The sequence below is a fragment of the Arachis ipaensis genome, chromosome B10 (assembly GCF_000816755.2).
Source record: "Arachis ipaensis cultivar K30076 chromosome B10, Araip1.1, whole genome shotgun sequence".
NCBI lineage: Eukaryota > Viridiplantae > Streptophyta > Magnoliopsida > Fabales > Fabaceae > Arachis > Arachis ipaensis.
This window is the reverse complement of record NC_029794.2, coordinates 7,023,722-7,039,940: the sequence shown is the minus strand read 5'-3', so window position 1 is coordinate 7,039,940 and position 16,219 is coordinate 7,023,722. Positions and strand designations below refer to the sequence as shown.

General features: G+C 37.6%; 3 protein-coding genes across 3 annotated transcripts in view; all 3 read left to right on the top strand.

The window, feature by feature from the left end:
* Positions 216 to 5,073, top strand: LOC107623652 (zinc transport protein ZntB). Its single transcript, XM_016325996.2, has 5 exons — positions 216 to 665; positions 773 to 1,864; positions 3,283 to 3,362; positions 3,965 to 4,229; positions 4,319 to 5,073. The coding sequence occupies exons 2-5, from the start codon at positions 1,069 to 1,071 to the stop codon at positions 4,585 to 4,587; spliced, it is 1,410 nt and encodes a 469-aa protein (XP_016181482.1). The 5' UTR covers positions 216 to 665; positions 773 to 1,068; the 3' UTR covers positions 4,588 to 5,073.
* The window catches only part of LOC107620041 (heat shock 70 kDa protein, mitochondrial), a gene marked incomplete in the record, with an annotated part of 61,944 nt that continues 51,083 nt past the window's right edge, over positions 5,359 to 16,219 (top strand). The window contains 6 exon segments of the mRNA XM_021114764.1: positions 5,359 to 5,645; positions 5,952 to 6,016; positions 6,132 to 6,210; positions 6,296 to 6,862; positions 6,962 to 7,582; positions 7,761 to 7,864. Of these exon segments, the coding sequence (XP_020970423.1) occupies positions 5,571 to 5,645; positions 5,952 to 6,016; positions 6,132 to 6,210; positions 6,296 to 6,862; positions 6,962 to 7,582; positions 7,761 to 7,864 (1,511 nt within the window).
* Positions 8,877 to 15,601, top strand: LOC107621537 (DNA polymerase V). The gene is made up of 8 exons (XM_016323560.2): positions 8,877 to 9,548; positions 9,884 to 10,009; positions 10,095 to 10,292; positions 10,692 to 10,919; positions 11,012 to 12,136; positions 12,834 to 13,121; positions 13,355 to 13,799; positions 13,942 to 15,601. The coding sequence occupies exons 1-8, from the start codon at positions 8,967 to 8,969 to the stop codon at positions 14,787 to 14,789; spliced, it is 3,840 nt and encodes a 1,279-aa protein (XP_016179046.1). The 5' UTR covers positions 8,877 to 8,966; the 3' UTR covers positions 14,790 to 15,601.

Below are 16,219 nucleotides of genomic sequence, written 5' to 3'. Positions count from 1 at the left end.
TCATATCGTTTTTATTTATACTTTTAATTTTATTATTCTTTTAAAAACATGTAAGTTTTGGGAGACATAATTTCTACAATTATGTTTGTTGGTGTATTGTAAATTGTAATACTTGTTTTCTGGCTGTAGTTTATTGCTAGCAATTAATGAACGTATATATATATATATGCTGAAACAAGATTAGATATTTAGATTAAATACCTTTTAAACATGGTTGACTTCAAATATATATTGTTCAAATTTAAATGATTAGTTAGCTTCCATTATCTCTCTGTCCAAATCTTCTTAATTTTTGCTAGTTTTCCTGAATAATCAATAATATAATAATATAATATAACAGCTTTAAAATTCAGTTGTTTGCGTTTCGTGGTGGGGTATTGACTCGAATTGGATTTAAGTTACGAATTTAAGAAGGGAAGTTTCGAAGAAGCTCAGAATTCAACGATCTGTCATACTCAGCATACTTGAGATTCCTTCTTGTTAGTTATTATTACTAAACCTTTTGTTCTGTTTCATAGTTATATAATCTTAATCCTAAATTTTTATTTTTTATTTTTATAATAATTCCCTTTTGGAGTTTGAACCTTTCATGCGTTCTCTTTAGCCCAATTCAGCGTTTCATTTCATTCATTCATTCATTCTCACCCGTTCGGCCATTCAACGAGGTAATGCATTTTCTTATTCTACATTTTCCCCCCTTTTTCTATTACAATTTGTTGTTTAGCTGATTGAAATTCTCAAGTATGAACGAACAACGCAACTTTGATTTCAGGGTTTTGGGTTCATTTGGCGCATGCTTGGGTTCTGTTTTTGGGAAACATTGTGGTTCGTTTTGATCAATTTATTATTGAGTCTCACTGGATTTTGTTGACTTTGGATTTGAGACTGCAAATAATAACACATCAATGGTTTAAAATAGAATATAGATTAAGGGTGAGAGATTTTGCATGTCAAATTTGTGAGATAAGAAAACTGGGTTGCTGCTGGATCAGGTTGTATAGTATTTGTTCTGTTCTATTGGTTTAGAGGGGAAAAAGAGAGAGCCTATTTTGGTATATATAGAAGGTTATGGAACTAGCTCAGCATAGAGCTATGGTGAATGGGAGAGTTGAGGAGATGCATGGGGAAAGTTCTGATCAAGTGCCTCTCAGGGAGTGCCGAATCCGTCCTTCTCACCCTGTAGGATTGGTGAAGAAGAGGGCTTATATCTTTGATGGAATGGGAAATTTTTACAATAAGGACTGGGATCTTGCAGAACTTTATCAGACGGAGCAGGTGGAAACAGATGTAGCAGATGGCCGGGCGAACGAGTTTTCTTGGTACCATGTAGAAATCCCAAAAGGAAATCAAAGGCCTTCACAATCTGCACAAGATCTCATCAGTGTTCTTTGCCCGCCTTTGAAACTCCAAGACATTCTCTCACTTGTTAGCAATGGACCATTTTGTGCACATGTTGATGGGGCACTTGTGTTTCGAGTTAATTCACCTGGTCCTCCCTCTAGTGACTTCACATTTAGACTTTCTGCTAGAATTACAAAAAAGTCAGTAATTACTGTGTCCTTGGGACGTGTTCCCAGATTAGGTTTCTCACGCATGGGTGAATCACTGCTTTCTGAGATTCCTACCGTAGAAAGCTCCTCTCAGTTTAGAGGTCAACAGCAGGAAGGAAGTGGAATTGTGATTATGGAACATGTTCTTGAGTTCTTATTGACAATGAATCACTCCGAGGAAGCTGACAATCCTGTTCCTAGATCTGTCTCAAATCTTGTGGTTCACATAATTGACACACATATAGATCAGATTCAAGATCTTGTGACAAAGATTGAGATGGACTTGGACTCTGTGGAGCTTGATCTAGATAAGGGTAATTTCATTTTAATTCATTTTATTATCCCTGGCCTATTGTCTGATAATGATATCATAACCATAATTTTTTTGCTTGTACCACTGCTTATTAAATGGCTTATATCCTTATAGAATACAATGAGTCTTAACTTTTGTTCACATCCTATCTTGTAAGTTTATGCAATTCTTTCATGCTGCAAATAATCCTTAGTTTTAATAAACTTAAAAGGAATAGTGAGATGAGATATATGCAGTTTTTTGGTTTCTCTGGTGTATAAGTGTTGACAATATGACATTATCCAAAGATGGCATTTGACTTTTGTGGTGATTAATTATATTGATTACTTTATTTCATTCAAGTTCAATACAATTTGTTAATAAAGGTAATTGGATATAACCCTTAATCTTTGTCTATGACTTTCCAGACATTGTAACAGATATAACACAAAATTAAGTTGTCTCTGTTAAGTTGTTGATTCAAATTTCGTTAACGAAATTACTTATTTGACATCTTAATAGTTAATCCATGGTCCTAACAAGATGTTATGTGGTGCTTTACTTGTCTTTTAATTGGTGGCTTGTTTCTTCTTGCATTTATTTCAATGAGATTATTAATCTGCTTGACCAAATTAATATTAGCTATTAAGACCAAGCTATTCATAGGGAAAAGACCTAAAAGTTTATTGCCTAGATCCTTCAGGATTTCTTCTATAAAATATCAGGCGATATAGATGGATGGAGCAAATCCTATTTGTAGTTATCTTACCATGCTCCTCTTTTCAGTAAGTTGTGTTATTCAGAGGCTATAATTTGTGAAAGTAAAGCCCATGCATGTGCTTTATGCTAAATACTTTTAGAAATCATGTAGATCATCTTTGATGTTTGAAAAATTACAGGCCTCCTTGTTTCTAAGTTACATAGATCATCGATTCACATCCCGTAAGTGAAGGTTTGTGTTATAATGTTGAAATGTTAGAAACAACAGAAGCTTGCTGTAGTTCATTTGTGCTTTTATACTGTTTTACCACTGTTATCCAATCAGTGACAAAGACCTTAAGAAGGCCTTTTGGAACATAATATTCTACTGAGCAGAAGCGTCCATTTGGATGGTTTTCACTTTGTAAACTTACACAATTGTTCCCCTGACAAATTGCCAAACATTAGTAGGGGAGAATCCCTGGATATAGTCGACTTATAAAATAGTAAACAATGTTTAAGTGACATTTTGATGTATTCACATTATTGTATTCTAGCAAAAAGCTTATATAAAAAATTGTTTGCTGCGGTGGACTTATATCTCTTCTGAATGGTTGTGTATAAACTGAAATTCGTAGTATCCTTCTGTGCAAAGTTGTTTTGTACTGCTTCCTTTATTTTGCCATGTTTGCAATTGTTTATGGCATTGAATTAAGAAACAAGTGTTCTGCTTGATTGTAGGTGGTTATGCTCTGAAAAAACAAATGCTAGATGACAGAAGATTCCCCAAGCTGCATATTAATTTACAGCGTCTCCTACAGGTACTACTATGTCAGTGCTTTTTAAATTTTTTATGCATTCATCATGATTATTGCATTAATAAATATGAACCTTATAATCCAAATCAATATATCATGAATGATTTAACATCATAGTTTTGTCATTGTGTGTAAGGGTTGTTAGTCTCATCATTGTATTCCTAGCCACGAGTGTGTACACCTCTTTCGTACACTTTCCAGTTATGGTATTAAAAATGATTGATAAAAAAGTGAGAAAAGATTAATAGTTTGTTTTCTATACCAAAAAAGTAATTGTACAAAAGAGATTTACACAAAAAGGTTGTGTAAACATCATTTCTCGTGTGTTGTATTCTGAATCAAGTGTTTGTTATGTTTCCTTTTGTCATGTCTCTGACAGCCAAGTCAAAATTGCATTCAAGAAATTTAATAAGGCTATAATGAGACATAATTACCGCTGGACAGTATTTTATCATTGTTGTTAAATGAATGAGGAAAGAAGAGAATATCAGCCTGAATATGTAAATGATTAGAACTACGAATGTTACTATGCTGAGATGACATTACTGTTAATATGTAAATTCTAATCGCATGATTTTTTATTTTCTCTTGAAAAATCCATTCAGGTAATTTCCCATGGAGAGCAAGTATATCTCCGAGTTAAAGAAAAATGCTCGTCGAAACGGTGGTTTGCCAATGAAGACATCAACTCCCTTGAAGAACTAATTGGAAGGTTAAGGAGGCTGAAGGAGAATGTAGGTTTTATAGCAAATCGTGTAACAGCAGTACAGGCTAGTCTTGACAGCTGGCAGTCGGAGCAAATAAACAGGAAACTGTACTATCTTTCGTTCCTTTCGATAATATTCCTCCCCTTATCCATCATAACAGGAGGTTTGCAATCTAATTCTTAAATCTTCTCGAACTTTTGTTATCCACATGCATAGGCAGCATTTTATGGCATTGGACTTTTTGGATTCCAGTGTTTGGCATGAATGTTGGTGGAGTTCCATGGACAGGGCAGAATTCGCCGGAGCTACAAGATGGTTTCCGAAACGTCCTGCTACTCTGCGTGGCGATGCTATTTCTTGTGCTTCTCTGCTTTGTTTTTCCGACTCTTTACACTCGCGTAGCTGCTGTATGGCAGAAAAGGAAAGGTCCCGGAAGAAGCTGGTCACTAAACAGGAAGTCGTTCCTCAAGAGACCGTTACGAATAGGAGATCAAGATAGAGGGGGCTACCTTCGGATCTAATGCTTGAATCATTGAATGTGTCTATGTCATGCTATGAACTATGAAATGAAATATGAATCAACCTCCAAGTTATGTTTTCAATAATCTCCCACTTCTGCACAGGCAATTTTACCAACTGGTTTTCAGTACTCATACAAAAGAAGCATAATAAGCTAGCAGAATAGTTCAGAAAAACAATCACATGAAGCCCATATGGATTATGGAGTCTGTGTGAAGATAAAGCAAAATGGAGAATCTGATCTAGACAACCTTTATTCTTTCATTGTATTGTTTTGTTTTGTTTCTGTTCTTTGTTTCTTCCCTACCTTCTTTTAACGGGGAAAGGAAATGTGGCACATCAATTTTATTTTCTGAAATGATGGGGACACTTTTAACTTTTAACATGTACAGGGTTTCTCTGTTTTTGATTAATTTGATACACTATAACAGAACAAGGACTAGGCATTTTAATTTCATATATTATTGTTTGTCCATTGGTGATACAAATGGCTCTCCAAATTTTACTTCATGTATATAATGTAGTTAAGCCCCCTATGAATAATAATTGTTTTGAGAAATTAAGAAAAATTACTTGTATTCTTCTCTTCGATTGTATATAAAAAATGTTGAAAATATTTTCTTGAAAATAAAAAAACAAGTGCTCTAAGTTGGTTTAAAATAAGCACAGCAAGGCCAAGATCTTGAAACACTACTGCGACTTATAGACCAAGCAAGCAGTAAAGCCATTCATCGTGGTACCACTAGGAGCCACATGTCTTTATTTGTTGATACCATACGACACCGTTTTAGTAAACATTGTTCTCTATCTGGAACCTTCTAATCCTCTGACTCTTTTCTAACCGGAACTAGAATAATCCTCCACCATCGATATAAGCTCTTTGAAGTTCAAAACCCTAAACCCTCGAAAACACTTGAGTACAAAAACCTCTCAATCACTCCCCTCTGCTTATTCCATTTCTTCGTCAATTCATCCGGTTTCGGCCATGGCAGCAGCCGCGGTGCTTCGCTCTCTTCGCCGCCGTGATGTCGCCTCTGCTTCCGTCTCAGCCTTTCGTTCGGTAACCTTCCAACTTCTTCGCTCACTTTTTTCATTCTTGTTGGTTGTGGCGGTTGCTTCGAAATCAGCTCGATTATTCAGATTTGCTTCATTTCTTGTTACTACTATTCCTTCAGCTTATTGATAGCTCCTTTCTGGTTTCTGCTCTATGATTTTTGTATTTGTTACAGCTTGTCGATGCTTTTGGTGGTGTAGATGATAGAATTGTAATTGATTAATTGAATTATTCTGCTGATGTGCTGATGTGTGTTGATTATGATTATGGAGGAATATTTTCCCTTTTTCTTACATTGAAATGTTTATGCAGTTGTCGGGTAGCACTAAACCAGCTTATGTAGCTCACAAGTGGTCAAGTTTGTGTCGACCATTCAGGTACCATTTTATAGTTCTTGTTTCATTAGTTAAGCATATAGAGTTGCTGTACGTTTATTTATATATATTAAAATCTTTGATCGTCTTTGCTCATGTAACTTATTTTTTGTTACAGTTCTCGGCCTGCTGGAAATGATGTCATCGGTATTGATTTGGGTACTACAAATTCCTGTGTTGCTGTTATGGAAGGAAAGGCAAGGCATTCTTGCGCTCTTAATTTGTCATTGCGTTTCCATTAATATGTTGTGTTTGTGCTTACTATTATTGTCTCTTTTACAGAATCCTAAAGTTATTGAAAACTCTGAAGGTTCTCGAACAACACCATCTGTGGTTGCTTTCAACCAGAAAGGGGAGCTGCTTGTTGGTACACCGGCAAAACGTCAGGCAGTAACAAACCCAACAAACACCGTTTTTGGTACCAAGCGGTTGATTGGTCGGCGCTTTGACGATCCCCAAACACAGAAGGAGATGAAAATGGTTCCTTACAAGATTGTTAAGGCTCCAAATGGAGATGCGTGGGTTGAAGCTAATGGCCAGCAATATTCTCCTAGCCAAATTGGTGCCTTTGTTCTCACCAAGATGAAGGAGACAGCAGAAGCTTATCTAGGGAAGTCAATTTCCAAGGCTGTAATTACTGTCCCAGCTTACTTCAATGATGCTCAGAGGCAGGCAACAAAAGATGCTGGTAGAATTGCAGGTCTTGATGTGCAGAGAATTATCAATGAGCCAACAGCTGCAGCACTTTCATATGGGATGAACAACAAAGAGGGCCTTATTGCGGTTTTTGATCTTGGAGGTGGAACATTTGATGTCTCTATCTTGGAAATCTCTAATGGTGTCTTTGAGGTAAGTTAGTTTATTGCAACTCTTGCTTGCTTTCCCTAGCCTGCCACAAATAAATAAATGATATGGAAACTTATAACGAGTTTATATGATTATATCCAGGTGAAAGCAACAAATGGTGACACATTCTTGGGAGGAGAGGACTTTGACAATGCCTTACTGGACTTCCTTGTAAGCGAATTCAAGAGGACCGACAGTATTGACCTTTCAAAAGACAGGCTTGCTTTGCAGAGACTTCGTGAAGCAGCAGAGAAGGCTAAGATAGAACTGTCTTCAACATCTCAAACGGAAATAAACCTTCCTTTCATCACTGCTGATGCATCTGGTGCTAAGCATCTGAACATCACATTGACCAGATCCAAGTTTGAGGCTTTGGTGAATCACTTGATTGAAAGGACCAAGGCACCATGTAAGAGCTGCTTGAAGGATGCTAATATATCTATCAAGGATGTTGATGAGGTCCTTCTTGTGGGAGGGATGACCCGTGTGCCTAAAGTCCAGGAAGTGGTTTCAGCTATCTTTGGAAAGTCTCCTAGCAAAGGAGTAAATCCTGATGAGGCAGTTGCCATGGGAGCAGCAATCCAGGGTGGTATCCTACGTGGAGATGTTAAAGAGCTATTGCTACTTGATGTTACCCCACTTTCTCTTGGTATTGAGACTTTGGGTGGTATTTTTACTAGGTTGATCAACCGCAACACTACTATTCCTACCAAAAAGAGTCAGGTAATACTTGAATTTGGTGAAGATATCTTCGGAAACTGGTTTCTTAGGTTGTCAGTTTGTACAATCATATGATCACGTGTTTAATTGAACCACGAAGCATGTTATTCATTTGGTCTAGTTTTATGCCAGCTTGCTATGTAATTGAGTCTTTTACTGACTTGTCATACCATTGTTTCAGGTGTTTTCAACAGCAGCTGACAACCAAACACAGGTGGGTATCAAGGTGCTGCAAGGTGAGAGGGAAATGGCTGCAGACAACAAAATGCTTGGAGAATTTGAGCTCTTAACTCTAACTCTACCCGCATTCTAAATTTCTAAATCCTACCATTTCCAACCCGCAGAAATATTAAATTTTTTTAAAGCAAATATAAAACTCAATCATTTCAAATTTCATACATATTAATAAAATAAAATTATTTTAATATCGTTAATAATTTTTTGTTAATAATGATTAAGATTAACTGTTAATTATTAACGATTAATTTTATAATTTTTTGTAATTTAAATTTCTTTAAGGCATACCCTTATCTATCCTACCCACAATAATAATAATTAAAATTAATAGTTAAAATTATTAAAATACCGATATATTAAGAACATTTGAAAATTTTCTCTTTTCTGTAACATTTTATTTTTGAACAAAAAAGCAAAATTAAAATAAAGAAAAAAAATATTTACAAGGAAATTATAATTATAAATGAAAAAGAAACCTAGGGGTGGCAATATGTACCCTACCCGCGGGTACCCAACCCGACCCCACCCGGTCGGGTAGGGTTGCCAACCCGATCCGCAGCGGGTAGGGTAGGGTGCGGGTAGGGTTTTCGTGCGGGTCGGGTAGGGTGCGGGTTGAGCTTCAACCCTACCTGACCAACCCGCACCCTATATATGTATATGTTATATACTTATATAAAAATATATTTTAAGTGGATATTAAACTAAAGACCTCTCACTAAATACAAAAGATCTTTAGTCATTAAAAGAAAATCATTAATTGATAATTTAATAAAATTTTTTTTACATAAAAGTCAGTTCTATTTTAAATTATCATCAAGTTATATAATAACATTGCATTTTTTTTGTAACCCGCGGGTAGGGTCGGGTACCCGCGGGTTAAGAGCGGGTAGGGTTAGGGTTGAGATATTCTCAACCCGCGGGTAGGGTAGGGTTGTGTTTATATAAAAATCTCAACCCGCGGGTAGGGTTAGGGTTGACTCCAAACCCTACCCTACCCTACCCATTGCCCCCCCCCCCCCTCAAAACGACACTTAATAAGGTCGTTTACATTTCGCTAGAGCATCACCAAAACCAGAACCATCTTACTAAGAGTTAGAGTGTGTGTGTTTAAGGTTTAAACCCTAAAACCTCTGCGCCACTTCTCTCAGACATGGCCGCTAAGAAAAGGAACTCTTCCATCGACGACGAACCTGTCGTCGAAGTACCCGCAGCTGAAACCAACGATTCTCCGAAGCCCCCAAAGAAGAAAACCAAGAAAGACAAAAGCAATAACGACAGTGATGAGCCACAAGAACAGGTGGCGGCAGCATCTGATGGCTCCGTCAAGCCAATGGAGAGGAAGAAGAAGCGCAAAGCTCTCGACAAGGAGAGGCGCCGCACCGCCGCTGACACCGAGCCGAAGCTTCCGGAGCCGTCGACCTCCGCAGCACAGGCTCAGCCAGTGGACTCGCCCGGAACCAGCAGCGGCGGAGGCTCTCAGCTCCCGGAGTTTCACATTGGCGTGTTCAAGGATCTCGCGGTGGCGGCGGAGCCTGCGAGGGAAGCGGCCGCAAAACAGCTGGTGACCGAACTGAAGGCGGTTCAGAGTGCTTACGATGCGCTTGATGAGAAGGAGGTTGGCGACGGAGGGTTCAAGCTTGAAGCTGAAAAGGATGATGGATTGGATGATTGTGCACCTTCTGTTAGATACGCTGTTCGCAGGCTTATTCGTGGTGTTTCTTCCTCTAGAGAGGTTTGTGCCTCTTCTTCTTTTTTCTGCGTTTCTTTTCGTTGTAATGTAGATTTGCTTACTCTTTGCTTTTGAAATTCAATATGAAGATTAGTGTAAGGATGCTTGTGAATCAGAATTTGGAACTAGTCATTGTTATTGTAACTTCACCTGAAAAGTTCCTCTCTGGTTCATAATTTTCTTTTTCTCTCTGTTTAGACTGTGCTTCATTGTTTGCTGGATGTTGTTCATGCATGTTCTTATTGGAAACTTTTAGTCGGTATACTCCATTCATTGGTGTTGTGCTTAATTTGCATGATGAAATGTTGCTAACATAACATATTTTGTTGCTTTTGCAGTGTGCACGACAAGGTTTTGCTTTAGGTTTAACACTTTTAGTTGGCGCTGTCCGCAAGATTCGGGTTGAATCATTCCTTAAACTTGTAGTTGATTTATTGGAAGTAACTTCGTCAATGAAGGGTCAGGTAGGAGATGCCAATGACTATTATTTTGTTTTGTTTATTTCTCACTTGCTAGTACTATATCTGTGTAGTTCTTGGGATATTGCAGGAGGCAAAGGATTGTCTCTTGGGTCGCTTATTTGCCTATGGTGCATTGGCTAGATCGGGAAGACTTACACAGGAATGGACTATAGATAAAAACACATCATGCATTAGAGAATTTGTCAGTGTAATAATCTCCCTGGCGAATAAAAAGCGGTACTTGCAAGAGCCTGCTGTTTCAATAATTTTAGACTTAACTGAAAAGGTTTGTATATTATCATAAGAGAAGTTTACCCCTGAAGTACCTATTGTGAATATTATGCTTGTTTCCAGTTGTGCTTAGGTTGCATTTTCGTTGGTTTCAAAGTGTAGTCGTCATCCCTCTTTTTTCTGTACAAGTTAAAAGATCCTTTTCTCTTTCCTCTAAAGAACAGTTGCATGCCTTTCTTTTCCATTATATTATCCTGTTTCTCATGCTATTCATTTCTTCTTCTGTTATTTGAAGATTTGCAAACATCTCTTCTCCTGTTCTGTGCTGAAAAAGCAAGAAACTCTTACCTATCATCTGGGCCATTTGCTAGTATCTTATCTGGTGATTTTGAGCAGCATTTCATATTGTTTCATGTCTATCTGACATATAAACTTATTTATTTATTCGTTGTAGTTGCCTGTTGAAGCGTTGTTGAATCATGTTGTTGAAGCTCCGGGGATGAAGGAATGGTTTGACGCTGCTATGGAAGTAGGAAATCCTGATGCTTTGCTTCTTGCACTAAAACTACGAGAAAAGATTTCCATTGACAACTCTGCATTTGTCAAACTGCTGCCAAATCCATTCAGCTCTAGCCTGCTCTTTTCCACTGATCAGCTTTCCTCCCTGAGCAATTGCTTGAAGGTAGCTGTTTTTTCAGTCATATATATAATACTAATTCATTAAACCTGTTGAAAGTAATATAAGGTAATCTTTTATGCATTTTCTTAATGCAGGAGTCAACCTTTTGTCAGCCCCGTGTTCATGGTGTTTGGCCTGTTTTAGTAACTATTCTTTTGCCCAATACTATTATGCAAGAAGAAGATGTGGCAGCAGCTTCAAATTCGTTAAAGAAGCATAAAAAGAGTCGAAAATCAAGCTCCTATGATGAAGAAACTGCAAAGAATCTTCAGTCTTTCTGCGAAATAATTATTGAAGGATCCCTTCTCTTGTCATCTCATGACCGTAAGCATTTAGCTTTTGATGTTCTGTTTCTTCTACTCCAAAAGCTGTCTGCATCTTTGGTTCCAATCATTCTATCAAGCAAAGTTGTTCAGTGCCTTATGGATATACTATCAACGAAAAACACTTGGCTGTATAAAGTTGCTCAGCATTTTCTCAAACAATTGTCCGATTGGGTTGGAGATGATGATGTCAGAAGAGTTGCTGTTATAGTTGCTCTACAGAAACACAGCAATGGAAAATTTGATAATATCACACGAACAAAAGCTGTAAAGGATTTCATGTCACACTTCAAAACAGAAGCAGGTTGCCTGCTTTTTGTTCAGAGCTTGATGAACCTGTTTGTAGATGAAGGCAGTGCCTCGGAAGAACCTTCAGACCAGAGTCAAACTACAGATGAAAATTCCGAAATAGGTTCCGTTGATGATAAGGATTCCCCAAGGTCCAATGGCAATTCTGATTTTTTAAAGAGTTGGATTATTGAATCTCTTCCCAGCATTTTGAAACACTTGAAGCTGGGTCATGAGGAGAAATTCCGAGTACAGAAAGAAATCATGAAATTTCTGGCTGTTCAAGGTCTGTTCACTGCATCTCTTGGATCTGAGGTTACTTCTTTTGAGTTGCAGGAAAAATTCAGGTGGCCAAAATCACCCACATCGAATGCTCTTTGCAAGATGTGTGTTGAACAGCTCCAGTTATTATTGGCAAATGCTCAGAAGGGAGAGGGGTCACGAGCTTCGGCTAGTAGCCTTGAGCCAAATGATCTTGGCCTGTACTTCATGAAGTTCTTCAGCACCCTATGCAATATTCCTTCAGTTTCCCTATTTCGTACCTTAGATGATGAGGATGATAAAGCAGTAAAAAAATTACAAGCAATTGAAGCAAAATTATCCAGAGAGGTAATTATACTTGTGACCTGTTATTAATAATACACAGACATGAACTTCAAGTGGTCCTTTCCATTGATTTTCACTACAGATTATCCGATGAATTAATGAATTAAATCAACAGTGTTTTTAAGTATAACCAATAGATTCCACCAGATAGAAGGTTGCCTTGTGATGTTTAAGAGTCATCTACAAACCTTATATTTGGATGCGGTTCTTCTATTTCCATATATATCCGTTTGTACACCATCTGAGTATTTTGTACTTCATAACTTAATGTTTAGTATGGTAGGCCATAGACATTGTCTTGACTCTAACAGTAATGGTGTTACAAAAGAAAGAGTTGATGGTATTTCTTGGATGTGTGATAGCTCATGTTCTCATTTGCATATCTAAGTTATCAGAGTATAAAATATATAAGGATTTGTAATAGAGATTTCATTCATTGTCTTGAGTCTTTACTGTTGTTTGTTGACTGTCTAACTACCCATAATTTGTTACAGCTATTATCTTGTGACAGTTTTAGCCATTTCACATCATTATTTTCTTGTGGTTTACATGTTCTGAGATTATATTTAGTACCTACCAGTACCTGCATTTGTATCCTAAATTAACATTGTAGTTGAGCTATTAACAATTTGTTTTAATAAAATATATTTTAATTAATATTTGAGCTTTCTCTTAATCTTTTTTTGTTAATGATATGTAGGAAAGGAGCCATGGGCTTAGTGCTGAAGCTAATAGATTGCATGCACTGAGGTACTTGCTTATCCAATTGCTTCTGCAAGTGCTTCTTCAACCAGGGGAGTACTCAGAAGCTGCATCTGAACTCATCATCTGTTGTAAGAAAGCATTTTCTTCTTGTGATCTTCCTGACTCATCTGGAGATGATGATTTGGAGGCTGATGATGCACCAGAGTTGATGGATGTTCTTGTGGATACATTACTTTCACTGCTTCCACAGTCATCAGCTCCTATGCGATCTTCTATTGAGCAGGTTAGAATAAAAAAAAATATGATATTTATCTTCAACCGCTTCAGGATTGTGTGTTAACTGTATAATAGTACCCCCAGTTACCTCAGAGCATGCTCATATGTTGCATCTTGCCTTTATGTTAAGGAGATACATAAAAGTATAAAACAATACCTGGAAAGATGTTGGACGGTTGTGTACTACATAACAATAACATTTTATTTGTTTTTATCTGTTTAATACTCATCTCCTTGTAGGTATTCAAATACTTCTGTAATGATATTACCGATGATGGACTGATGCGGATGTTGCGGGTCATCAAGAAAAACTTAAAACCTGCTAGACATCCTGATGCAACAAGCGCAGAAGATAGCGATGGCGATGACGGCGATGACTTTATCAATATCGAAGAGGAAGATATTGATCAAGCTGAGACAGGTGAAACAGGTGAGACTGATGAGCAGACTGATGACTCAGATTCTGTTGTTGAGGCTGAGGAAAATGATCAGGGCCATCCTGAAGCTTCTGATGACTCTGATAGCGGAATGGATGATGATGCAATGTTCAGGATTGATACGTATCTGGCCCAGATTTTCAAGGAGAAGAAAAATCAGGCTGGAGGTGAAACTGCCCATTCCCAGCTTGTGTTGTTCAAACTTCGTATCCTTTCATTGTTGGAAATTTTCCTTCATGAAAATCCAGGCAAGTATACCTAAAATCTATTACTCTGGCCATTTTGTCTTCTATGCTCACATAATTAAGCATTTTGTATTTGATGATGAGTTTTTGTAATGATCTTTCCCACTTCATCTTTGAAATGATTATGCTATTCTTTAATCTACAGGTAAGCCTCAGGTTCTTATGGTGTACTCAAATTTGGCTCGAGCTTTTGTTAACCCACATACAGCAGAAGTTAGTGAGCAGCTTGGACAGCGTATTTGGGGTATATTACAAAGGCAAATATTTAAAGCCAAGGATTATCCAAGGGGTGAAGGGGTTCAACTATCAACTCTTGAACCTCTGTTGGAAAGAAATTTGAAATTGGCGTCAAAACCATTGAAGAAACAAAAGTCTGCATCAAATCCATCAAAGAAATCAGCTTCATGGAACCGACAGAAAATGGTTTCCTCCCTTGCCCAAACATCAACCTTTTGGCTTTTGAAGATTATTGATGCAAGAAACTTCTCAGAGTCCGAACTCCAGAGGGTGGTTGATATTTTTCAGGAAGTTTTGGCTGGGTATTTTGACAGTAAAAAGTCTCAAATCAAATCTGGGTTTTTAAAAGAAATATTCCGAAGAAGACCATGGATTGGGCATGCTGTTTTTGGATTTATTTTAGAGAGATGTGGAAGCTCCAAGTCAGACTTCCGACGAGTGGAGGCACTAGATTTGGTAATGGAAATATTGAAGTCATTGGTGACACTGAGTAGTGATAATCAGAATGCAGCCAAAAAGGTTCTTAAGAGCAATTTGGATAAGCTCTGCAATTTAATGAAAGATTTGGTGACAAATATGCCAAGCAAGCAAGCAAGGAGGTCAGAGGTACAGAAATTTTGTATAAAGACCTTTGAAATCTTGACTAAACTCAACCTCACCAAGTCTTTTATTAAAGCTCTGGCGCCTGATGTTCAAGCTGCTCTTGAGGCACAGCTTGGTGAGCAGTTCATTAATTTGAAGCAGCTGGGAAAATAATAATATAGAACTAATGGCTACAGCCTGATTATTTTGGTTAGTATAATGCATCACGATTGTTCTTGTAGAACAGGACAATATAGATGTAGCCTGGAAAATTTATTTTGACTAAAGCCCGAGTACGATGGGATTGGAGCTCCATGCTTCCTTCAAGGACTTGTTCAAGCCATTGGAAGCGGAATAGGGAGGTTAAGGCAAGACTTTGTTGAGGGAATTTTTGACGGTGAAGTACTATTATATCCCTATTTGTTTTTGGTGTATCTGTATGCTTGTTTTGGAAACTTGACTCTTAAAAGACTTAAAAAGATGAACTTTTTTGGTGATTAAATCAAATAGCACATTTCTTTGGTCAATTTAACTTTCACCGATTAAAGGAAGGTTCCATTATTATTAGGCGTCTTTTTCATTCAGGCACTTGTATAAATGACACAGTAAGTGAGTAGTGCCTTGAAATTTCTCTAGGAACCTGTTACTTCACAGGAATATACTCGAGTTCGAAGGCTAACTTTGAATAAATATCTTCCATAAATGCCCAGTCTATATAATTACAGCAACAAGATCAAAGATAATTCTCTATTTGCGCTTTCCTTTCAATACACACCCCCTTTTCCTTGGTTAAAATTGGTGATACTTTCCAACAGTTTAAATACAGATTCGTGAAAAGACCTCTTGGAAGAGGATAATTCTATTTACTGATGTAATGTGTACAAGGTAAGCTAAAAAAAGAGACCACCATCCTATTCCTAATAACTAATGCATTATTGCCAGGATTTTCACGGCATTTCACTACCTTTTTTGGCCTAAAAATTTCCTAGAATCATTTTTACAACTGTTCGCACAATACAAATCATCGAGAAAAGGGACTTAGCACCCAATCAAACAGCTACTCCCAAACTGCACCAACAAAACAATGTTCACAGCACCTGCAACCGAAAGGCAACCACCGATTTAGACCAGCAGAGGCTTAAGCCTTAGTATTGAAAGAATATATACAGACATGAAATTAAACAGAACATACCTCTCCAATTTTTCAAAACAGCACGCTCAAGGCATGCCCAATCAAGCAAACACCTTCATCAGCTCACCCACATTGGTCATGTTGGAGCATTAGTAACAAAAGCCCTGTATGGCTGCTACAAGTGCCCATTGTCTGCTTCAGAATCACTCCCCGAGGAACTACCTGAATCCGAATCTGCAAATAGTAATCAAAATATATCGTTATTTTTACTCCGTAGCCGATAGTTATAACAGATAACAGCTACAAACGGGGTTAATACCACTCGATGATGAGGAATCACTGCTTGAACTACTGGAGCTACTTGAACTACTGCTGGCATGGCCTCCAGCTGCCTCTTTGTCTTTTTCAATCTCCACAGGGGGAAAGGTACTCATAGGCATCTCGTCCCCAATGTCAACTTCCTCATCCCCAA

Excerpts from the sequence above, each read along its gene's own strand:
- LOC107621537 (XM_016323560.2), top strand. The coding sequence starts at position 8,967 with ATGGCCGCTAAGAAAAGGAACTCTTCCATCGACGACGAACCTGTCGTC. Across the intron at positions 10,010-10,094 it reads CTTCGTCAATGAAGGGTCAG|GAGGCAAAGGATTGTCTCTT; the intron begins GTAGGAGATGCC and ends GGGATATTGCAG. Across the intron at positions 10,920-11,011 it reads CCCTGAGCAATTGCTTGAAG|GAGTCAACCTTTTGTCAGCC; the intron begins GTAGCTGTTTTT and ends TTCTTAATGCAG.
- LOC107623652 (XM_016325996.2), top strand. The coding sequence starts at position 1,069 with ATGGAACTAGCTCAGCATAGAGCTATGGTGAATGGGAGAGTTGAGGAG. Across the intron at positions 1,865-3,282 it reads GGAGCTTGATCTAGATAAGG|GTGGTTATGCTCTGAAAAAA; the intron begins GTAATTTCATTT and ends GCTTGATTGTAG. Across the intron at positions 3,363-3,964 it reads ATTTACAGCGTCTCCTACAG|GTAATTTCCCATGGAGAGCA; the intron begins GTACTACTATGT and ends AAATCCATTCAG.